This window comes from Arvicola amphibius, chromosome 5 (assembly GCF_903992535.2).
Source record: "Arvicola amphibius chromosome 5, mArvAmp1.2, whole genome shotgun sequence".
In the NCBI taxonomy this organism is placed as follows: Eukaryota; Metazoa; Chordata; class Mammalia; order Rodentia; family Cricetidae; genus Arvicola; species Arvicola amphibius.
In genome coordinates this window covers 102,797,797-102,823,504 of record NC_052051.1, presented here as the reverse complement: position 1 = coordinate 102,823,504, position 25,708 = coordinate 102,797,797, and the positions used below count along the sequence as shown (strand labels likewise).

General features: G+C 42.9%; 1 protein-coding gene across 5 annotated transcripts in view; it reads right to left on the bottom strand.

Annotated features, from left to right (window-relative positions):
- Positions 1-4,632: 4,632 nt before the first annotated feature.
- Fhod3 (formin homology 2 domain containing 3) overlaps positions 4,633-25,708 on the bottom strand; it is a 412,222-nt gene continuing 391,146 nt past the window's right edge. For all 5 annotated transcript variants that reach the window (XM_038330720.1, XM_038330721.1, XM_038330722.1 and 2 more), the window contains 5 exons: positions 23,891-24,081; positions 20,372-20,564; positions 14,594-14,768; positions 10,945-11,106; positions 4,633-5,022 (listed from right to left, as the gene is read on the bottom strand). In XM_038330720.1, coding sequence (XP_038186648.1) covers positions 4,940-5,022; positions 10,945-11,106; positions 14,594-14,768; positions 20,372-20,564; positions 23,891-24,081 — 804 coding nt within the window. In that variant the 3' untranslated portion in view covers positions 4,633-4,939. The remainder of the gene's footprint in view (positions 5,023-10,944; positions 11,107-14,593; positions 14,769-20,371; positions 20,565-23,890; positions 24,082-25,708) is intronic.

Genomic DNA, 25,708 nt, shown 5'->3' with positions numbered 1-25,708 from the left:
ATTTAATTTGATGACAGCCTCCCACAGCTTCTGTTATGCCTAAGGGAGGGATCTTGGTTTTCCTTTTTCCAACTGATCACCCAGCCCTGGCATGCAGTTACCTCCAGACCTGGCTCCCAGTGCAAATTTGTATGGTTGTATCATTTTTTTAAGGACTGCCATAACAAGTTACAACAAACTTGATGTCTTAATAGAACATAAATTTACTCATGTACTTCTGGAATCCAAAAGTTCAATATCAGTTTCATAGAGCCAAAAATCCAGGTGTCACTGGGACTATACTTGGGAGGATGTCCTGGAGAGCCTGTCCTTGCCTCCTCCAGCAGATGTTACTTTAGGGCCACATCAATTCTTGCTGCTTCTGCTCCACTTTCTCTTCTGTGTTTCTCAAGTCTCTTCGGGCTGACATTCATAAGGACCTGTGATTGGATATGAGGCATACCTGGACACTGCAGGATGATCTGCCCACACCTGTAAATGTCTTCTTTATAAAGGAATTTTAGACTTCAGAGATTAGAACCTGAGGTCCCAGAGGTGCCATGAGTCAATGTGCCACAGTAGTGTTTGCTACTACACCGCTTCAAGGGGCCATGAATGATGTAAATTTTTGTTTTGAGAGCCACAGATGATCTAGAAGCAACTTAAGAGCTGAGAAACTAAACTGCTACTTGTGCCCCTGTTCTTCATCCCTGCGTTGTGTTCAACAATGAACTTGGAAGAAGACAAAGACGAGGTCTCCAGCCTTCCCAGGCCCTATGCACAATCTCCTTCATCCCCAATTCCCTTTAAGTTACTTTTAAACAGAAAATAAAGCCTTTAAGTTCTGAAAAAAATCAGTTATTTTCAACAAAATAGCATTTACCTTTCATCACATTCCAGCATTTATGTGACAATAGACACGTAGAACCTATAATAATGACCTGAAAGATTAGCAATGACATCTTACACAGGTAAAGTAGCACACTCTTTAACATTTCACAAAGGTCTTATAAAGACATTTAAAATATAAAAATTGCTAATACAGGGCCCAGAGAGATGACTCAGGCTGCTCTTGCAGAGAAGCAGAGTTCAGTTACTAGCACCTGTATCCATCTAAAACTCCTATTCCAGGGGATCTTATGCCTCTTCTTGATTCTACAAATGTACACACACACACTTTAAAATTGCTAAATGGATGGGGATAAATTATCAAGTGGCAACAAGGACAGGAAATAAAACCCTCCAGTTTCACTAAAAGATAATGTATGTTACTAAACTTAAAGGTACAAAATATTTTTTCAAGGCTCTTTTGAGCTTTTTTTAAATGTATCTGTGTGATCAGTAGACTTGAACAATCCAACAGGAAAAGAAATGACACAGAACAGTGTTCTAGAGCCATCCTCAAAGGAAGGCTTGGAAGGACTTACTGGTGTAATTTAACTACACTTTGACACTTCCCAACAAGGACCTCAGTTTACCTCCTACAGCATGTCTACACTAATACTCCCTCAACAAGCATCTCTGGGTAAATAAAAGAGAATTCAAGAGCTGACCTCTTGTACCACTGTCTTGTTTATTTCACGTGATAGGACATCGAAAACTGGTGAGAATCTTGTCTTTCTTCTGGCCAAGCATAGTTCACTAGGCACATACTGTGAAGAAGGCTTTGCTCAAATATATCCTATTGGTCAGTTCCTTTCTAGTGTGAGAGTTGTCAATACAATAAAAATTGTATCTATTCCTAAATAAAATGAATCACAGGATGTACACACTCATGCACGCACATGCACGCACACCACAACTTCAGCTTGCTACCTATGCTACCTAGGTAGCACAAGGATAACTAGCCCACACAGATAGTAGGGAGTCATATGAAGACACCTAGCCAATTGGGCAAGGATATTCACTTGACATTCTCCATTCTAAGCTGATGTCACCCCCTAGAGTAAGCTCCTGCAACCTCCACATTTAATTTGTCTAAAATTCCCCTTTGCCTAGCCTCCATAGATACCTAGCAATGTACCATAGTTCATTATAGCAAATGCCATGCCCTGGATTACAACATCCCTGCTAGTCTTGAACAAACAAACTCAGCTCTTTCTCTGCTTTTAGGTTGTCAGTGGTGACAAAACAGTTCTCTTTGGGAAAATTATATTTGGTTTTATCTAAGTCTCATATAAAGAAAGAAAAAATACCTTGTGGGACTGGTGCAAAGGCTTGGTGAGTAAAATGTTTGTTATACAAACATGATGAGTTTGGATCCCTAGTATCCGCGTAAAAGCCACCTTAGCCACTTACCAATGTGACCCAGCACTGGGGTAGGTTGGAAACAAGCAGGGCCTGGAGCTTACTGGCCAGCAAGTCTAGGTTCAATGAAAAATCTTCTAGATGATTAATAGTAATAATAATAATAATAACAACAACAGAGAGCAATGGAGGAAGATGCCTCACATCATCTTCTACTATAATGCATGCAGGAATATAACACACACACACACACACACACACACACACACACACACACTAAATAAAATTGCTTGCACCTCAGTGGTGTAGGACAATTCTATACTCTGTCAATTATATTTTAAATAAGTGCTGATAGGCCAGTATCCAGGCAGGAAGTATAGGTGGAAAAACCAGACAGGAAGTAGAGGTGGGGCAATGAGAACAGGAGTGTTCTGGGAAGAAGGAAGCTCTTTCCTCAGTCCTGCCCAGACCACGGAAGAAGCAGGATATGACCTGTCCCGCTGAAAACAGTACTGAGCCATGTGGCTAACATAGATAAAAATAATGGGTTAATATAAGTTACAAGAGCTAATGCAAAGCCTAAGCTAATTGGCCAATAAGTTTATAATTTATGTAGACCTTCTGTGTGATTCTTTGGAACCTAAAACCAGGCAGGACAGAAACCTCAAAAAGCAGGCAGGCCCTCATGTTACACCTCAGTACCTTTCAAAGTCATCTTCACATTAGAAATAAGGGGTGGAAATGAGATGATCTTTTAAATGTTCTCAAGTTCAGCCCACACTCTAGACCATCTCAATCACATCTTGAGGAGGGTAAGAGAGGAAGCTAAAGATACAAGTAGTTCTGAGTACACTGGGTGAGCTCCATCCATAGACTTTGATGGGCACCTTTGGTGGCTGCATTATCCCATACTACAGTGAATATATTCAAATGAAGCTCTAAATAAAAGACTCTCCTTGCCTAGGAGCAGAGGAAGAAACTGGTCAACCTCACTTGCTTCTCAGAAGCGTTTGATCCCTAAACTTAATGTTATATTCTCCCAGTCACTCTGAATGTGACCTATGCTAAAACAACAGAATTCAGCAGAACACTAGGTGTCTCCGAAAGGGCACTGAAGTATCCATTCACCAAGAAGCATGACAACAATGCAGCTTCCTGTGTTTATACATTTCTGTCCTCTGCGATAGATAGCCCGTGCCTGAGTTCGGTGCTGGGGCAATAAGCCAGTGCCCTGAAAGTCAATAAACCACATGCGAAATGATTCACATACAAAAGGGAAATGACTATAATGTCCTAGGTATCCTTTCCAAGGGACAATTAAATCAGTTCCCTAGTCTCTAATTTACAAACCCGCTGACATTCCCAGGTTCTCATGCAATACTCACATCCATCGGGTAGCCGCTCCCAAATGTCTGCTTGAAAGAGTGCCCAACACAGGTTAGGGAGGGCACAGTCAAAGGGGTAGGTGTGAAAACGTCATCTTTTTATAGCTAACATCTGCTGCGCATTGTCTATAAATCACCGGCCCAGATACGGGTGCACAAAGGGTTTGAAAGGTGGAATATTCATTCAGCTGCTGAAAGTAGCTACTGTAAATGGTTTACCTTTGCCTGGTTTGGGAGATAGGCTTTTCACAGAGGAGACCTGGCAAGTCTCTTCCTAGGCAGCTGCCATCAGGGTGTAACTCTGAAACCCCTAAGACCCTGGCACTAATGCTGTTTTGAACACTGAAGGTCTTGATCACTTGTACTTGAGACAAGTGAATGTAAAATCCATGAGGTTCTCTGTAGACAGCACTTTAAGTTCTACTTCATCTAGGTGATCAGTAAATTTTCTGAGAAAATGAATTTTTATATGAAAGACAAAAAAATGTTGTTTCCAGAATAGTTCAGAATAGTGTGGCAAGCTACTCTGGTCTCTGTTTTAGCTTCACACACATCAAACGTCATGGAGAAGGTAGAGAGAGCATAACAAGGCTAACAACAGCCTACATTTCCTGCAGCAAATGGGGGATGCTAAAATGTTAAAGAATGTTAACTAAAAATAAAAAAAAATTAAAAAGCATGTTTTTGAGGCTACTCAGTCAACAAAACACAACCCAAAAGACCTGAAGAGCATGCCAATCAAGAGTCCTTGCTTATTAAGTGTGTGAACCTGCGTAGCTATTTAAGATCCTTCATCTATGAAATAAAAGTTTCCTGTGATGACATTAAACTCTGTTTATTTAGTAGTTGAAACATGGTGTACATTTATGAGCTTATATAAACATTTAGTACATCTAAAGTCCACAACTGGTAAACAATCTGTGCTTGCTTTTGTGTACAACATTGGCATTTATATCTGGACATTTTGTTGTTGAGGAGACCCAGGTTCCGAGTCTAATCACATTGCCTCGTGTTATCATAACAACTGTGACAGAAGTGATTTGTTCCTTACAAGGACTGCTGCTTCCTAGAAAAGGTGTCACACTGGGAACTAATAAACCAGATATCAAGGAAACAAGAGAAACACAACTGACTTGATAAAGAAAGTACATGCAGGAGATTCCTGGAGATCCATGTCAACGCATGGTGGCGAAACAAGCAGTGGAACACCCAGAAATGAGCTCTCCGTTCTGAACCATCAGATGTTTAAGTCTCCTGCCCCTGCTGAGAGGGGTGGGTTAGCCAGAGTAGGTGCTTTGCTCGGCACACTTCCTGAGGGCCTACAAACATCACAGTTGCAGTTCAGACGTGCCAACCAGGCCCAGGGCTCTGGCTTCTTCTGGAGTCAGGCCACTCTTCAAGGTCCTTCGTACTGCAGTGGTCCCCACAGGTCCCAAGCAAAGAGACAAGAAGGAAATATTAGCGAGAGACATATGGTACTCAGCGTATCAATACCCACCTACCCAAAAAATCCAGGGTGACCCAGGACTATTCTGCTCTTTCTGAATGAAGTACGCTGGGAGAGGCCATGGGAAGACAGGGTTGCAAGGAGGAGAGGGATGTCCTCATAGGGTTTATAGAGAATGGGTGCAGACTGCAGAAAGTGTGGGTGGCTGTGGAAAGCTCACTGTCTCCCTGGAGTGGAATGCAGCGGAACTGTAAGAGTCGTAACATGGGAAACTTGGTTCCAATAATACAAGAGAGGGAAACTAAGCAGCACATAGCGAGAGGTCAGCAAGTGCCCAGCTGCAAAGCTATGGGAGGAAACACAAAACTGGGGATGTAACCAGGCCCTATGCAATCAAGTGTTAGGCAAAGCCCAGGGCAAGGGGTGATGGTCCCGAAGAGACTCTGAGTGACACGGGTCTCAGCCTCAACTTGACCAAGGACCTTTTGGGACTGTGACTGAAATAATCAGTGACTTTTCCTAAATAGATGCCAAGGAGCAAACTATCTAACGTCTTAGAGAATTTAGTAGATGCTGTTTTCTATATATCACACAAGTTTCAAGATGCCAACGTCCACACCACCTTCCCTGGGACATTGTTGGTCACTGGAGGTTGTTCATATTTCTCATGGAATAGGCTCAGGTTTAGCTTGGTAGTACACATGTCCTACTGTTTGTTATCAGCAATCTTGATATGAAAATGAAGATTGCATAAAGGCAAAAGAAGTAGCCATTGTCTGTTTAAGAAACCCTGCCATTTGAAAGGTTCATTACATTTCCCTGAAGTTATAAATTATATTTGGCCCACGATGGTTATTTGAAGGGCATAAAATAGGTATATTTATTCTGTTTTTAGAATGTTTAGATCTACCTCCTACCCTAATTACAAATTAACCAATTCTTCAGTTGATCAGAACAGTCTACTAATCATTGTAGGAAAAAAAAACTAATCCCTTGAATCTTTCCATTCCGTATTCCAACCCTCCAAGTCCCATCATACCTTCCCCAGAAAGGCAGGGCCCCATTTCAAGACTCTGTTGGCAGTACCCCTTAATCTATGCCTTTGTTCCCCACCCCTGCCCAAAATGAGCTGCACAAAAGCTCATGTATTATATAGCAAAGAATTTGAAAGTTCCAGGCTGTTTTCATCACCATTCTCCCCCTTGGGTCACATGGATGTCTAGCACAAGAACAGCCGTAGTAAGGAATGAGAAAGCCGGTGTTCTCTTTCTGGGTGCTGGCTTCCCATTTGGGGCGGGGTAATTTATTAGTGTGAAACAAACAGGGCTATGCAGTGGAGCGGAGTCTCCCTGTAACCTCCTCTCTGACCAAGGCTTCCAGCTGAACCCGGATTTCTTCCCATTATCATAATCTTAGCTTCTGCTGGTCCAGCCTTGCCCACTGAGAGGCAGTGACTCTCCACCTGGGCACACAGCTGAGGTAGGGACCCTCAGCTGTCTTTAGGAGAGACGTTAGCCCATGAACTCTAAAAGTTTGACCAAAAAATTCTAGTCCTTTTTTGTAACATCTGTTTTTTCCCCAAGAGCAGGAATTTAAAGCCTTAGGCCTAGTGTTAATTTGTTCTATATAAGAACATATATTTGGCTTAGAATAAGGAAAAATAATTTTTTTCTTAACGAGAGTCATTTAAAAAAACAGTATACTTCAAATCCCATCTTGGAAAAAAAAAGCTAAATGAACTATGTTGTACACTGGTTATGGTTCAGTGCTGTGTCTAATGTGTTGTGAGACAAGTCTACTCTTCTTTTAAAATAGATTGAAGAGCTCTTATGGTTAGGTAAAAATAGTCTCTAGTATTTCACTAATCAGCTACCATAGTTATAATCCTCAGTAAACAACTGCAAAATGTGTCTCACAGTCTTCAAGATTGGTGCTCATAAGAGAACCAGTGAGGACATAGTCATAGTATGAGGGAACGGGAATTAGGAAGATAATCAGAGACTGTAATCCTATCCCAGGTATCCTCAGAATCTTCCCAGTGGGCAACCATGACAAACCTTAAGTTGTCAATTGTTGTAGGTCATGCAAAGTGACAGCATATTTACAACCACATGGCTCTGATCCCAAAACTTCATGATCCCGTCACAGATAGAAGCCAGATCCTATCTTGAAAGGGAACTCAACAGCCAAAGTGTGAACCTCTCTCAAACATGGAAAGACCTGAGACAAGAAAAGGCTGACTATGTGTCCATGGTTTGTGGCTATATCTGATAGGTAGAGTATGTGGTATCAGGCATGCGATCAGCAAGACAGGCCCTTTCAATAGATGGGTCCAAGAGAAGAAAGAACAAGAGTGGGGTGATTCTCCCTAGCTGCCACAGCCTATTCTGCATCAGTCTGGGTTGGATCCCTCCAACACCATTGAGCTTCCACATCATCTAAACAAGGCCAACATCCAGGAAGCCTGGGCTTACAATCATTCCTGGGACAATGTATGCAATCCAATATGAAAAAGCGAGAAACAAAAATATAGAAAAACTCAAGTTCCAAGAACACTGTCCCTGGGTCAGACCTGCCAAACCGAATGTTGAGCCATGCCTGGAATTTGTGGGAGAGCTGGGGTAACACATCACAGGCTGGTTAGTCTCTTAATGAGATGCTAACTAGCAGTGTCAGAAAACAGACAGAATGTGCTGTGGGAGCTGGTGGGTGTATTTAAAAGGCTTAGCATGTCTGAACTGACTGTAGTGTCTCACACCAGAAGGTAGGGCATGGACAGTGGCCTTGTACAAACACCATGTGTGGAATTAGTCCTTGGCTCTGGAGTCACACAAGTGATCTTTATAGACAGGTCACAGATTTCTAGATTTTAGGATTCTGTTTTATTTCTCTAGAGGATGGACTTCATCTTTAGTCAAGTGAACTATGTATCTGAGACATCTTTATCATTTATATCTATTCACCTTACCACCGTTATTAAGTAATTAAACACAGCAAGCACTGTTTCCTACTGAGGTCTATCTAAATCATTGAACTTCACAAAGATTTTTTTCCAAGTTGTTTTTTGTTTTGTTTTGCCTTTATACTCTTAAAAAGCTTGGCATTATCATCTCTTTAAAGTAGGATTCAAAGTCTTTCATCTCCCATCTTCAATTTCTGTTGCTAGTACCACCCAGTAGAGATACACACTGACATGCACAGGGCACTGCATACATTACAGTAACTGTGTCACAGAAAACTCTGTCGGGCTAAATCAAAACAGAGTGTATGGCTGCTTTGCATAACACTGAAATAGTAACTATACCACAGGAAATTATAACAACCACCAAAATAGACTCTCTCTGGACAGACTGAAGAGGAAAATTCATTATTACCGTTATTGTTCCCAGTGACATTGTGGGTAGAAAAATCTGAACCATGTGTTGCGTCCAATGCTGACAAGCAAGTCGTAGAATAACTTCCATCTCCAAGGAATGGAAAGCTAAGTCAATACCTTATACAGTCTCCCTGTTGAAAGTCCCTGGCTCAACCTTCCCATTCTCTGTCAGGGTACTCCCGGGTCTGGCGACCTCTTTCCATCTTTCTCTAAGCTCACCATGGTATCTTCTAGCCAAAACACTTGTCTTTGTGTTTGCTTGATTGTATATTATTTTGTGGGGCAAGGGGTGGGATTAGCTCAGGGCTCTGCACATGCTAGGCAATGCTCTACCGCTGAACACACTCCCAAGCTCCCTACACTTCTTACACTGAAGCTGCCCATCCCAGAAAGACCAGCAGTTATCATGGGCAAGACGTCTTCCATTTGGCTATTAATTTATCAGTGACTGACAAAAGGGCAAACAATAGCAACTACTGAAGATAATTCCTGAAGATGTGAAAAAGGCCTTCAGAAATTTCGTTTCAAAAGATCTCTTGTTATTATTTTTAAATATAGCACTCTTAAAAACTGTTTTTAAAAGGCAGAAAAGTTAAATCCAAAAAGAAGAGCGCTCCCTAAGAGCTCCACCCATCCTTCCTAGCACACAGGAAATAGAAGTCCACAAAGAAGTAGTGTTGCATGGCCTTCACATAGTGTGGCATGGGTCTCAACACTGGGATTTGGCCTATAGACTTCAGCCAGTGTGGATCAGCATCACCCCTCTGGAGAACAGTTTGTCACCTGTGGCTAGCAATGCCACTCATGATCATACCACCTACCTACCCACGGCCACCTAGTGCTGTTTCTCCTCGCTACGAATGTGAATCCCCGCTGGTGTTGTTAAATGAGGGTTCTGAGTTGTTTACCTTGAGATGGGACCCATGAATCCCCATTTGTAGCTAAGCCTAACTGAGGAACACGTCTCTGAACTGTCAAGTTCTTAGACAGGTGCACCAGGAGACAAGATAAGGAGCCACAGCCACACCGGGAAAAGAGCAAATTGCAACCAAATGAAATGTAAAGGGCTTCCTTGAGGCTTGAGAGCTACAAACCAAATGTATTCTTGAAGATGTAAAAAGACAAGACAAGTGGTGATAGTCTTTCATTAAAACCTTGAGGGAAGCCAGGAATTATGGTGCATGCCCTTAACGCAGCACTTGGGAAGCAGAGGCCAAAGGATATCTGTGAAATCAAAGATAGATTGACCTACATAGTGAGTACCAGGCCAGCCAGTGCTGTCACCCAGTGTAACTAATCCTCTAAGGGGCAGGGACTAAGAGGCCCTGAGTCATTGGTTTGGATAAGCAAAGATGCCTATCCATTAGATCTTGGTAGAACACTGTAGCATACATCCAAGGTGGAGAAACACAAGCTCCAGGGCCTTCCTTGATACTCAAAATGAGTACTAAGGGCCAGCAGCAGCACCTAGGAGCTTGCCATAAACCAACTCTTAGCCCATCCAACTTCAACAAAATTGCATCATTCACTCTGACCCCAATGTTATTTAGATTCCCAACATACACTGAAGTAGATCATATGAAAAAAAAGCAAGGTATGATAGGCTGAAGGAATTTGTTTTTGCATTCATTATCCTGGAGAAAAAGCATGGTAGTGAGACATGCAGAACATTGCATCTCATACCTGAGTCACCCTGTGTCAATCCTATGGAGAGGATAAACTGGGGGTATCTAGTTTTTGCATTCCTACTAAGTTCTCTGCCAGTGTAGCATGACTCTGCTTTATCCTGGGGACTCCTTTTCCTCCTCGCCATCTCTTATTCTCATAGTCCAGGCCAGTGGACACTCAAGCTGTCCCTTGAATGGCCCAGCAGCAGGCTGAAGCCTGGGAAATGTGCCTAAAACACTGTGGGTCACAGCTAATGCTGACAGATGCCAAGGATCCACAGGGATCCTATTTCTTCAGAGAGAGAAGGGTGCCTATGAATCAGTGCAGTGCAGAGAGAGGGGTCCAGAGCAGGCAGCAGGTACAGACCAGAAAGACAAAGCAATCACGTTGATTTAATTTAAGGCTGGTTGAAAGGAAAAGGGAGCCTGGTAAATACTCTGCTTATTCATCAAATCACTTGCTACCCCTGCTTTTTGTTGTTAACCTGCCAGAGAGTACAGTAAGCCCTGGAGGAGCCAGCCTTTAGCTCAGCAAGTAGCCTCTGGTGCTGGGTGAAGAGCAGAAATACAGCCTCTAGCAAAGCACTTGGTAGTAAGCCTTACCGCCACATACTGGAGGCTTTCAACGACCTTTAAGACCTTGCTAGTTAACACAGGGTATTAATTGGCTAGGGCACATACAGAAAGTACATTTGACAAGTATAGCCGCCACCCCTCCCTCCTTAATAGCAGACACTGACAGGAACTTCTTTCCTTATTGCTAAGGAGTGCAGGTAGGCACAATATTAATGGGCACTTCCTTCTGAGTTCCCAACTTTCCAGGTCAAACTGAAATGCACTCACGAGATTTGCGGTTGGCCCTGGAACGTTTTCTCTCCCGTGGCACCACTCGCTGACTGGGCACTTGGGTGGCCGATTTGACAATGCGGTCCATGATCTCATCAGCTGCATCATCGGTGACAGCAGGTGACTCATCGGTTCCCATATTCCATGAACTAGTGGATCCTGGAAGATGAGACAACCAGAGAATGCCATGTGCGCAGAGAAAAGAAAAGCAAAAGAAGCAAAATCTTATCAGTTTTCTACGTAGCTGACATCCATCCGAGGTAGATTCCAGAAAAGGCCAGCGATAGCTTCAGAGTTAGTGACGTGCATGGGATGCTGGTCTGTCTCCGCCTGTGTCTGCTATCCTGCCAGTGAAGGGGAAACCTGAATTGGGACATTTGTTTTGCATTTCCCTACAACATAGCTATGTTCCTGTCTCTTGTATTATCTAGCTCTCTCCCTCTCTCCTGTATGTGCCATTGCTACCTGTAGGTCCTGTGATTATCTGAGGACAAATGACCTAAGCCAGATACTACATAGCACATCAGTGATACCCAGCAAGGCACATCCAATAAAGCATGGAGAACCACCAAAGGGTTAATGAATCAGCTCTCCATCAGTAGCTATATGTGCCTAGTCAATGTCACTAACTGAACTCCCTTCTTGTTAAAGAGAAATCAAGCAGGTCTGTGATAAGACACTTTATGTTGGGATCACCTCTAAAGCACTGGAAGGGGACTGCTCTCTTCAGACCTCAGCAGGGACTTTGACAAATACCTGTCTGCTCCTTGACAAGAAAATGTGTTTTGTAAATAATGACGACACATCAAGACAGTCCAAATCTCCCTATAGATGGCTATTGACTATAGAGAGGAAGAAAGTACAGGTTTCCAAACAACACCTGCTAGAAACCAATGGTAATTTAACATCTAGGACTGTGGTCTTTGTGGTAGATTAATGTCCTTCTGGAAATTCTGGGATGATGAGGAGCTTCTTCAAAAGGAAAGATACAGGGGTATCCCAAACTGTTCATCTCTATAAACTTTATTTTGTAGTAGATGTCCACTTTCATAAGCCTACAGGTTTATGTTCTCAAATTCATAGCCACTGATAATCCAGCCTGACTAAGTCCCAGCTGAAACCAAATTCTCAGGGAAGGAAAGTGATTTTTAAATGATTTTAAAATGAACATTAATATATTAATAAATATGTATTTTACCTCTTCTTTCATACTGTTATATTTAAAATTTTGAGATTCATAAGCATCTAGCTATTAATGATCTAGAATTTGATCAAACTATCTAGGAACAGTGGCTCACTGTTTAGTAAACTATGATATTTATGGGTGCACACAAGGGATTATGTCCATCCATGTGCAAGTGTGTGCTTGAAATCCTACTATAAACATGAAAGAAACTGAGAACAATGTCTTCAAGTGACAAGGGCTGTTGTAATTGTTGACACAGCTTGTAAAGTATATTTTGCTTAGCTTTTCAGTGGCATACCTACAGTATCTGCATGTGCCCAAAGAGTATTCCTGCTTGCTGGTTATAGCTAAGGGGATTTATTTGCTCTAGCCAGAAGGCCACCTTTTCTTTCACGATCATAAACCATCTTAAAAATGGGCAATTCCCTGCAAATCACCTTTTAGAGTTGTTGCTGAGTTTCCATGTGTTCTCAGGAAGGTCTGGGTGTTGTGGTGGGTGGTAGGGGGCCCCGTGATTGATCCAGCTCTCAGACTGGACCACACAGTCTCTATGACAATGGCTGTCTTCAGAGTAGAGCCATCAACAGCAAAACTGTCTTTCATGGAGCAGGGCCCTGATGCCCTTTCACCTACTGGTTTACAATTCTGTGTCTTATTTTGAAATCTGAACTGCCTTTCACAAACTTCACACAGCTCCCTCAACTCCATTTGGTCCTGATAGACTTTCAGAGCACTGGGCAGAAATGCAGGAATTTAGAGACCCTCCCCTCTGAGAATTACCAGCATCTCCCATCCACACCTCCCCAGTGACCTCTTTTTAATGTAGCAGTCAGGAGAAACCTAAGATCACCTCTCGCAACTGGTCCAGCACTACTGGGCCAATCTGTGATGACTTTGTCTTCTGGTGACCTCGTTCTGGAATTGAGTTCTGCTTTGCATCTCTTCTTGGTCACTCTCCTTGCTACTTGTTGCCATTCTTTCTGCTTCTATACATGTCTTTCTTAGGACCTCTACACCTCCATGCAGGCATTGGGAAAATACTGACATGACCTGTCATGCATCCAAGGGGCCAGGCTTCATTCCAAGACATGTAGACATAGCAGATGGAGAGAGCAGTCTGGGCCATAATGGCATACTATCACTTTATCTTCACTGCATCTCTTAAGCTGTGGAACTGTTTGAAAGCAAACGCATATTTAAGTTTCCCTTTTGGGTATCTAACCTTAGTCTACAGGGAATGAGTCGTGTCAATAGAGATACTGTTGGAATATAAAGGGTATGCTTGTTTCACTTCTGAAAGATAATCTCCACTGGGATAAATGGCTAGAGGAAAGCTTCTTCCAGCATTTAAGACATCAATATGCCTTTTATTGTTTTGCTTAAACCTCCCAGTTTCTGCTGAAAAATAAACCACCATTTCTATAGCTGGGCCATAGGTTGGTAGTGTATCTCTTCTCTCTTAGAAAAATGTTATCTTTATGTGTGGTTTTCTATACTTATTCTCCTTGTTCTTTTCTTTTGTATGTGTGGATGTTTTGTCTACAAGTTCATCTGTGCATCATGTGTGTTCTTGGTGCTGTAGAGACCAAAGGAGGGTATAGATCTTCTGGGACTGGAGTTACAGATGTCTGTGAGTTGCCATGAAGATGCCTGGAATTGAACCTGGGCCCTCTGGAAGAGCAGCCAGTGCTCTGACTGCTGAGTCATCTCTCCGGGCCCTCTGCTTGTGTTTTAGACATGTGGGTAACTTGTTGTTTCACTAAGCACATGCATCTCTTACACCGTGTTCTGATTTTCTCAATGTCCTTCTCTTTGCATATTTTCAAATAAATTGTCTTTGAAATTAATACTTTTTCTCTTTGTCACATAAAAATCTACTATTAAACCTGTCTACTATGGTCTTTACTTCAAGTGTTTTATTCTGTGGTTTCATGAAGTCCATCTGACCCTTATAAATTCTAGTTATCTGTAAAAATCATCTACTTTTATTTAACCTACGTATGTATGTTTTCATTTAGTTTTTAAAACATGACTTGCAAAGGTCATTTCAAGACCTTGGGTATACATTTCAGTATGATGACGACTCAGGACTATGCACGATTGTCTACTTCCTCTGTTGGCTATCAGTCATGTTTTCATGTCTTTCTTAGCTTGTAATGTTGTGGATAAAGGAATGCAGAGGACCGGCATGATGGCTCAGCAGGTAAGGAAGGGGACTTGCTGATTAGCTGATGATCTGAGTTCCTTCCCCAACCCACGTACCAGAGAGAGAAGAACTCGTACAAGCTGTCCTCTGACTTCCATAGTAGGCTGTGACATATTCCAGAGGCTCACAAAACTAAATTTAAAAATTTCAGAAGAAAGCAGAAACTGGCAGCACAGTCATCTACAAATTGCAATGGGGACCATTTTTATGGCACGGCCTACCTGAGAAGCCAAACCCCACCCTCCAAAAGTTACCTCGGCTTGCCCGGCTGCGAGTGCGCACACCAAGCACAGGGGTGGCATCCTCCACAGCCGGAGATGACGTTTTCAGCACAGCCTTCATGTTCTCATGTTCAGCTGCATCCTCGGCATAGCTCAGACCCTGTGGCTGGCTTGGTGTTGCTGGAGAACTGCCAGAGAACTTGCCAGACTGCAAAACCAAAGTGATGTTAAGATGTGAGGAACACTTTCCAGAGAGGCCGTCGAGCTTTGCTTTGAGGGAAACATTCTCTCCTCCGGTTTCTCTGTTGGTGTATACTCAGTATATTCTGGAGTTCTGTCAGTCGTAGAGAATGCCAACAAACTGCAAATACATCTCCACAGGAAGACATAACACCAGAAAGAGACACAACAGGCCCCAGAAGGAACTTCACCTATCCATCCTGCACTGGATCAGATGCCATCTAGGGGAGACTGACGTTAACTCCCTCCTGCAAGAGCTAAACATCAAACAAAACCCTGACAAGGCCTGACACTTGACTTGTCCATCAAACGCCTTGAGCTTCATTTTCTAAGCTAATGCTGCGGGTTCTTGTAGACCTAACCTCATCTCACCTTTAGCAGAAAGGAAACTGAACGTCTCTAAGAATAAGTGGCTTTGCCAGAGGTCCCAGATGTGCTGAGTGTCAGGTCACAGAACATGCCAGATAAAACCAAGCTAAAACTGAACTCAGCAATACTACTTTAGTTTCATTGAAAATGCAGATGCTTGCTGTAACAAGCCTTAGAAATGCAGGCTGATTTTCTCAAAAAAGCACGCATATAGGTTTCCAAGAGGTTTTCTAGAACTCTATACCGAGTTCTATATGCGCACAATGCTTACTCTGAGTGAAGAGCAAGATGATCCACAAGATGTTGAACATGGACCAAGATCAGCTCCAAGTTTTCGCTTCTCAGCCACTGTTACAAACCTGTGACAAATTTGTGCTCAAGTGTCTATGCTTCTCCTTCCTCTGTCCCCAGGGTCAACCCTCACTGCGCTCCTTCCTTCCTGACTGGAGGGTGCTCTATATATTTACTTTGGTTTGTTTTTGCTTTTGATGCTGTGGATCAAACCCAGAGCCATATACATCCACAGCAGGTGCTGTGCCACTGAGCTCCATCCCCAACCTGATTCTACTCTGTTTTGCTCTTTATTCTCTTGTTATGTCACTTAATCTGGTCTGAAACTCACAATTCTCCTGCCTCAGCCTCTCAAGTGCCGGGGTTACAGTCATGCACCACTGTGCTCACCACATACACAGCTAAGCTAGAATTCCAGTTCTCATGTTTGGGTTGTAAAAAGAACAGAAAGGGGTTGGAAGAGGAAAGTCTTTGTCCAGTTTTCCAGGGCTGAACCTGCTCTTAGGGACTGGGTAATGATTAGTCCTTGCTCAGGGACACTGGAAAATGCAGTTAGTGCCTTACTTTCTGGCACAAACAGCATGACAAGAACTGATCAGATGGTTAGTGATCACATGAAAGCCAATCAGAAAATGTCCATGCACAGTTCCAAGTGCTAAACAGTGCCAACACTCCATGCTGACTATGTTAGGTTACTCTACAGCACACAGAAGGGCAAATACAGAATTCTTCACATTCACAAATTGTCATACCTCAATGTCATCCTCGTCATCAGTCTACCCGAAAGGACAGGACAGGACAAGATGGAAAAGACAGAAGGATTCTTAGAAGGCACAGAAGTCAACAAAGATGAGATAATCTCAACGACAAATCACATTCTAAAACCAGAAAGCAGCCACTATCAGCAGGGCACACTGTCTTCAGTCAGAAGGTGCCAGGCTCTCTCCCCTGTTCTTACTGGGTGCTTGTTCTGTGTGTTCCAAGACCACACTGAGAGATACAGAAAGTACCTGAAGGGCTTCAGGTGGTAGTCTCCCCAGGATACCCATGAAGTCAGTAATTGGCTTCCCTGATCACAACCAATCTACATCCTCCATGCAGCTGGCCACGTCTGCTTGGGCTCACCACCACCTACTGGCTTCAGTAAGTGAACTAGCCTTCATTTACTTGGCTGTGCCTATCAGCCACATTTTCATTTTATCCTAAGTTCTAGGCTCTTCCCTGCCTAGCCGGCAGGGCCTAGACTACAGTGTACCCTCTACACACAGGCCACACAGACCACATGACAGTTCCCAAGCAAAACATACCCTACTACCTCCTCCCCAGACACACGACATTAAGCTCTTTGTAGAATTTTACCAGTCCTCAAGGTAGCCACCAGATGTGACACTGTTCTCACAATTACTTTATCAGTACATGTGCCCTGAAGACCTCTTCTCTAAATACAAAGTGAGTATGAAAAATCATGCCACTGTCTTGATTAAAATCCAGTACTCTTTAAGTATTTCCACAGAGGTTAGAGGCCAGGGCAATAAACCAGGCATGACTTCTTGAGAACTGGCTGTACTTTTGGAATGTAAGACAACAAGGTGCTTCACTCAGATGGCAAGAGACCACTCCCCTCTAACATCCTGTTTGTTGAGTGGATTACTAGTTTAGCCAGGATGAGGGGCATTTTTTTTCACCAGGCATATTCAGATATGCAAGATGCTATGTTTTGACTCTCCAGCCTTCTCAAGCCCTCAAAGTGTCATTGGTCCCTTTCTATAGGAGAGGAAGTCAGGGTTGAAAGGTGAGAAGGGTCTCATACTAGGGTCCCTCTTCCCTCTGCAATTTACTTGACACTAAGTTCTCAGAAACCATTGGGCTTATGAGCACTGTTGGGAGCACAGCATGAAGATGCGTGCACCCATAGAGCTCCAGAGAAAGCAGGAATGTTAAGCACATAGGATTGTCCTCCCAATGGGAAAGATGGAAAACCTGTCCTTCCATCCAGAAGACTGGCAATTGGAAGTAATTAGTAGCCCAGTGATCTGTGTCATCTGTGGGACCAGGCCATATCAATCTCCTGCAGTCAGGACTAGAGCTGGCTAGTAATCTAAATGATCCTTACTGCCAGGGGCTTCTCAAGCTCCCACAATCAGGAAGGGAGGAGATACATAATAGTCTAAATGGCCCTTATATTATCTTTATGCCCAGAGGCTCCCCCAAGGGTGGCTAATAGCCCAAAAGACCTCTAAACTACCTGTAGGCCCAAGACTAGGCCAAAACTTTCCCTAAGCCCTTAAGCTATTACACGTGGCCTATCTCTCAAACCCATCTTATAGAGGAAATGACATGTACTCTAAGTGAATTTCAATGTAATTAGACTTCCCTGTGCGCTGGAGATTGTATTACACTAGGAAACTTCCCCAAATTATATCAAGCTTAAATTTGTTGGGAATAAACTGCCTGAAAGCAGACTCTCTGAAGTCTTGATCCAAGTTGACAAAGTCAATCTAAACTAAGCTTTCATTCTCTTCCTTTGCGGTTCGCTTCCCTGCCTGGACAACTTCAGGGTGCCCCTCCAATGGTCACCACTGATGTAGAACCAGGTTTGGACAGAAAAATGAAGAATAAAGTCCACACTGAGCCATTCATAGAAAACCCCCATGGGTTGTGGGATAGGGGAGCAGTGCAGGCTCAGGAGGCAGAAAGGTGGAGGAAGTTCAGCCTCGCAGACCAGGGAAATCAGTCTCCAGAGCCCCTTCAGGCTTCTCACTTGAAGCTGCCACCGCACCACCCTATTTGTTAACTACATTAAAACTGACTGACTACAGAATTCTCTGAAATGCTCAGGGCTCCACGATGCGGTTTCATCTGTGTGTGTGTCATTTTCTAATCAGGTTATGCCATCCCTGTGGGGTGACCTTGCCTCTCGTTGTCAGTCCAGGCATACAGTTCATTCTCAGAGCATGCTAATCAGACTATTTGGCTTTAGTAACAATATTCTAATATTCCAGAAGGTGGCAGGCTTTCCACGCAAATACAAACGACCTCTACTAATAGGGATTAGGTTGAAAGTTAACTTTAAAGGAATCTGTACTGTCCAGATTTTAATAGAAATTTAAATAGTTTGGAATCACACTCGAGACACTTCTACCTCTCTGAGAGCCGAATGTTCTCAAGGAAGGACAAATTTAAAACTTAGTAGTCTCTGCAAAAAAAAAAAAAAAAAAAAAAAAAAATTCACAGGAATTTGGCAGGAAATTTTAATGTGTTTCCCTAACTATAAGCATATTGGGCTTGTGTTGTTTGCCTTACAATATGTCTAATTTCCACAAAAATAAATGATTCCTTTTTTACGACTTTTAAAAATAACACATTGGAATGAAATGTAGGTCATAGTTTGTCCAAGTGGGTCCAATCTGCTTTCTGAATACCCCAGAAGGCTCCAAGAGAACCAGACTTTAGGAGACAGAAAAGCCTGGCTGATGATACTAGCGGTCAGAGCTGTGAAGAGCTGCAGAACAGGCTCCCTCTGGGGGAGAGTGGTCCTCTACCAGTAGGGCCCGGAAAGTCTGTGGGAGGAGGTCTGAGAAGAGGTGGGGAATACAGGGACTGGTAGTCTTTGGCTCTCCCTAGAATTGCCTTTTAAGTGCAAAGTGTCTTGTAGTCAGTGCATCTGGACAGCCACAGGAAATGGGAGGCCTCAGGCATGCTTACTCTTAGCAGTAACCACATTCCCGGTTTTGCCTGCACCATGAATACTCCCCTGGCCACAGATGGCAGCCTAAAAAAGGGCTTAATTGATTTCTTTCTTCTGCAAAGACTTGAGTCCCACTGAGGCTTAAGGCCCCAGAGTGATGGCGGTCCTGATGACTTAACCCTTTACTTCTTTCTTTCATCCCATGGATGTCAAGTACTTGCACAGGTGGGAAAAGTTCATGGGCATGAATATAAACAATGGGAAAAAAAAATCACATTGAGATCTTCAATAGGTTCCAAATCTGATCTAACAGTTCCAAGTCCCTGTTCCCTCCGAGCCTATTCAAATACGAATAAACAGTGAAGAAAGAAAGGAGGATTCACTGAAAAGGAGAATTCCAAGAAATTTTTTTTTCTCAAATGAAACTTCCAGCTTACTAGTAACAATGTATGAGACATTAATCCTACCTGCAAGTTTCACAGAGGCACATCAGAAAGGGACCATGCCCGGGGCACCTCCGTCAGTCTACAGCACCTTCCTGAATCCTTTCCGTCACACCATACAGCATCTGTAGCTAGTCTGTTTCTGTTTCTACTTCAAATCCTTTCCCGGGCCATGGGATATTCGCCTGAGTCATAGGTAGGCTCAGGCTTGAGGTGGGGAATAAAGAACCAGCAATAGGAGAGAAAAGTGTCAAGGACAACCCCAAAAGCCATGGAGAAACTTCCACTGGACTTAATGTCCTCTGGGATATCTTCCAACCCTAACATTGTGTGACTCAAATTATGTGACCACAATATTATATCTCAGAGCGGTAACATCAGTGTGTCAGTTCCCGAACTGAGTGGTTCAAGTGCCTGATATTGTTACAAGAGTGAAATTCCTGAATTAACATCAAATACACCTACCTTCCTATGCTCCTGGCATCATCTGATACATGCCCCCACCACTTCATCAAATGTCCGCTGTCATCATTTCAAATCACACCAACAGGGCTACGACACACATCCTCCTGCAGGCACAGTGTCCTGGCACTCCTGTGCTACACAGCAGATTTCCACAGACACCGTAGAAGGGCAGTGTGAGAACACTTTGTAAAGAGGGAACCTTTGTCCACGATCAGGAAGAAGAAAATAGCACACACCCCCAAATCGTGGACCTCCTTAGGATTTATCTCGGTTTCAAAAGCCAGGACACGAAGCAAGTGAGCTCAGGAAACTTACGTCGGTGATCATCTTCCCTCTGGTCTTATTTCTCTCTCTGTGATTGGCCCGCTTCTGTTTCTGCTGCAGAACCCTTTCCCTGGTCGTGCGATACTCTAGTGCGAATTCGCTGATGATCCTGCAGAACTTGTTGATGTTCACCTCTCGAATTGCATAGGGGGGATGGCCCATAAAGAGCAAAAAGGAGTGAAACCTGCAGGCAAAAACAACCACAGCGATGGCAGTGACTTTACTTTTGAGGAACCAAAATTACTGGTGTAAAAGTTTTCTATAAGAAATCATTGTGCCCAGTGGGAGAGCACTGTTCATTCCTGGGCCTCTGAAGTCAAGAGTCCTCTCAAGTAAAAACAGAAACGAAAGTCAAGGCCGTTTCACTCTCTCCTCTGAATGGTAAGTCTAGGAGGTAAGAGTTCAGATTACTTCATTTGCTTTTACATTTGTACATGGCTCTGTCAAGCCTTCCAGAAAAATGATGAAGTTGTGTCTTAAGGAAACAGGCACAATTTCTAGATTATGTAAGAACTGAGAAGAGTTTTGAAATCCCCTAAATGGTTCTTGGAGTAACTGTGAATGTGTACAGATAATGTACTTCAAAAACGGGTTCAAAAGAGATGCCTACTAATCTTTCACAGAATATTGAAATGTTTTTCTTGTAATATTATATATGTAATCTTAATTTAACTAGGCTATGCCAAATTAGTTGAACAAAAAAATTACTTCAGTCACTATGTTTATAAATTAAAAATTATTAAGATGAACATGGTGACACCTGCTTTCTCTCACGTGTCTTTCACAGTCACTGCTAACTGGCAAATCCATAAGAACGGGTGAGTTTGCACATGATCCATGGAGCCAGTCAAGCTGTTAGGGCAGGAGGATAAAACGAAAGGCAAATGTGTGGGTGCCAGCAACCCAAACAGGATTTTCTGGGAACGTCAGAGGTTTTGAAAGCCAAGAATTGCTTGAAAGCAAAGTATTGCCTGGAGCAACAGTTGTGAAATCATATACAACTTTCTCATCTGAAACTTTTTATGTAGGTATTGATTACAAGGTAGAAGGCCCTAATTTAAAGTTCTTTTTTGGTCTACTTCCCAGTACGTGGGTGAAGGATGACCCTAGTGGGTCTGGGCTATGCTTCTGGGCAGTGTTTAAGGAAGTGAAGCAAGGCAGTAGGACTCAGTTCTAGTCCACCCAGTCTAGCAATAAATTTCTGCTCTAATTCATCCTATAATCCAGGCTCCTGCAAGACTTCATTTGAACCCAGAGTTCTAAAGGGTGGATGTTTATGCTGCACACTACCTTGTACCCCCTGTCAGTCATGAAATCTTCAGTACCAACCACAGCTATGATACATTTCTAATCCATCCTGGTCATCCCCAGTGGGATGGCCAACAGTGAAGATCTATGAACGTGGGTCCATCAGGAGCAACCAACGCCCACATGACCAGCTTGAAAGGATCAATTTGAGCAAACACATGGTAAGGAATGGCTTTTTTTTCAACTCTGAGATTTCTTTTTTAAAAATATTTATTTACTTATTATGTATACAATATTCTGTCTGTGTGTATGTCTGCAGGCCAGAAGAGGGCACCAGACCTCATTACAGATGGTTGTGAGCCACCATTTGGTTGCCGGGAACTGAACTCAGGACCTTTGGAAGGGCAGGCAATGCTCTTAACCACTGAGCCATCTCTCCAGCCCCCAGGAGTGGCTTTTTTAAACAAGTTTTTAATCTATCTTGGATAAAATGGTTAATATAAGCAGGCACAACAGCTTAGCAAGATCTTCATGTTTTGCTCTAGTTTTATAAGACTCCAAATAGAAATTGTTTATTTTCATATTTTTTAAAGTTGGTAATCACTTGCATAATAAAAAGAATAAATGGTCAAACCAGCCTGTATCCTCTGCTTCTCCTTTTATAACCATTTCAAAAGCATAGTATAATTTGAGTGAGAAACTTGATAAAATATCTTATAAAATTCTCTTACACAAAAGCAATATAAGGTAATTGAAATGTAGATGTGATTAGATGAAGTGTACTAGGGAGTTTATAGCTAAGCAGCTTAATCCCAAAAGTCCTCATTAATGGCTAGACACCAACCTAAAAATAATACTTTTTTCCCAAAATTGCTATCCTGCCCAGTACTTTACATCTCTTTCCCCCACTTTTCCTCACAAGTTACCATCAAGGCCAAGAAAGAGGGGCTGGTGGGGGGATCACTCAGCAGATAAAGAACTTTCTGTGCAACCTTAGGTAAGTTCAGAGTCCTGGAACTCACACAAAATGCTGGACATGGAAGTGCAGGTTGTACTGCCAGCATTGGGGCAATAGACACAGGAGAATCTCTAGGCTTCCTGGTCAGCTCATCAAGTTCATTCAGTGAGCCCTAGGTTCAGTGAGAGACTTGGGAAAATAACTGAGGAAGACACCTGATGTTGACCTCTGACTTCCATGTGAACATATATGCACATATGGACACACACCAACACTATGCACTTATATCACACAAGGCCTGAGAAAGTATGTTCATCAAAGCAGAAAATGACACAAGAAGGGGTAGGCTATGGGGAGATAAGAGCTTCAGGTTTAGAAAGTCCTATATGGTCTTAAGAATACTAGAAGGAGCTGGGCAGTGGTGGCGCACGCCTTTAAACCCAGCACTCGGGAGGCAGAGGCAGGTGGATCTCTGAATTCAAGGCCAGCCTGGTCTACAAGAGCTAGATCCAGGACAGACTCTAGAAACTACAGGGAAACCCTGTCTCGAAAAACCAAAAAAAAAAAAAAAAAGAATACTAGAAGGAAATATTGAATAAAGAAAAAAAGAGAGGGATTCAGATGTTCCTATATCTATATGTTGTGATGAAGATCAAAACAAGGTGATGGCTCATTAAAGAGTGACCCGTCCTTGTATGGAAGGTTGGCAGACCAGAACTCTGTGCCTGATTTAAAAGGAAGTGGCATAGATAGGTACCAAGCCATACTAGACCCGACAGACATGCACCAGCCTCCTTGGAAATCAAGTATAACTCCAGGATCCTGGTCCTCCTGGATGCTGAGACTCTGAGGAAGGCTGGTGCAGAGGAGAGGCCCTGGGGTAGGGTCCAGACCTCACTCATGTATACATGCTGGAGAGTAGCTGGAGAGCACACTACTAGAGGGTCTTCAGGAGCTGAGTGTTGGTCAGAAACAAGAAAGAACTTTTCTGAGAAGGGGAGCAGCCTCACAGAGGAGTAGGCTCTTTGTAGGTGGCATGACTCCAACAGCTGCAGAAAAGTAGCCAGAGATCTTGCAAAAGCATCTCCTGGGTCAAGGGGGATTTTTTTTGCTCACATATACCCAACATTCCTTCTAATTAGGATTCAGTGGTACTGTTTTGCACACATAGATATCAAGACTTCAGTATCTTAGGAGTACCTTCTATATACCTAGAATACACAGTAACATTTTTATAAATTTAACTTTCTGATCTTTGGGTATAAGTTATTTTCAGTTTTCTGTAGGTTCTTCTGCACACACACCTGTTAATTATCCTCCGGTGAACGATCTTTAAAATTATAATTCGCTCTGCACAGTCTTTTAGGAACTCTGACATCCGCTGCTTTAAAACTGGTTTCATTTCATGTTTTGCAATTGCCTTGAGGTGATCCCATGAAGCCTTGCATCTTCTCTCCATCTGACATAAATTATCCTGAAGTTGATCAAAGTCAACCTGAAAATCAGGGGGAGAGAGAACAGGGCAAATGCATGAAACAACTGGACACCAGCCGGAGCCGGGAGCCCAAAGCCCCCGGGAGGGAACAAGAATAAAATTGAACTTACATGTTGAAATACAAACATATTTATTACCTAAAAAAATGATTCACATGTGTATTTTTCATTATCTCCACATCAATTTATTTAGTGATAAAACTGTTCTCCAAGTGAACCCAATATAGGAGTCACCTTTTCTTGCCTTGTTTGGGAAGAAGTGTCCTGAGAATCTTTGGGAACTGTAAATCCAAACGTGAAATGAAGGAACCTAGTACACGATGAGCTGAGTAGATGTCTCATAAACCCTTTCAGGGTCCTCTTGTTCTCCAGGGCTAATATTTTACTAAAGACTAAGGGAACTTCTCCAAGTCACAGATGGCTCTGCTGTGCTCAGCCAGCAATGGATAACTGACTTCTCTTCACCACAATTCACAATTTATATGAAAAAATGATTGGTTTCACCCATTATTAATAAATTTATTCAACACTCATGGAATACCTAGTGTACAACACTCCCTGTACCAGGTATTAAATGCAGAGGGATCCCCATAAGTACACAGAGACAAGTGCAGGATGCAAATGAATTCATGTCATCAAGTAACTTCATCCCATAGACTAAGCTATGTGAGGGGTCTACAGCTCCTTCAGCACTGTGTGTGTGGAGGTAGAGCGGCTTGAGAGTTAATGCAAGCTACACACGCGCACACACACTTGCGACAGAGCATGAACAAGTATTCTGGGAAGTGCAAAGAGTTCAGAAGAACAATAAGCCCCATCTGAGGCTTTATAAGGTAATGCAGAGGGTTAGTTAGTCCAGAAAAAATACACTTGAGCACCAGGTTTGGTAGAATGGGATGAGGCGTGGGCAGGACACTGAAAGGGACAGGAAAAGAACTAGACAAGCAAGTGGGAATGGGCTGTATGTAGGGGCTGAGGTAGACAAGTAGTGAGCAGCAGTGGGAGGGGGTGAAGGTGAGACAGACAGACGTCTGAAAGAGCAGATCAAGGAGATGACCTTGATGGTCAAGACAAGGAGAGCAGTAGGGCTAGAAGGGAAGACCCAGACAGGATTGGCAGGAATGTACTTCCAGCCCCACCCACAGAAGACAAGGGAAGGGACATGTTGTGGAATACTATCTTAATATTAATTCTATTTTAACTGGGCAAAGATGTGTTACATTTGTTTATGCTGCAGAATATTTAACTGTGTAAAGGTGTGTTACATTTGTTTATTCTGCATTTGCCTAATTATGTAAAGATGTGCTGTATCTGTTTCACCTTGCCTGCCTAAGGCACCTGATTGGTCTAATAAAAAGCTGAGTGGCCAATAGCTAGGCAGACAGAGGATAGATGGGGCTGGAAGGGAGAGAGAATAAATAGGAGAAATCTAGACTCAAAAAGAAGAACAAGAGGAGGAGGAAGAGAGAAGAAGGGAGACACCTGGGGCCAGAAGCCATGCAGCAGCCAGTCAGTCAGACATGAGAAGCACTGAAAGTATTGGCTAATTCTCACATCTTGCTTTAACCCATATTTAGTAATCTGTGTAGCACCACGAGGTGGTGGCTTACCTGGAAGATTCTAATCTG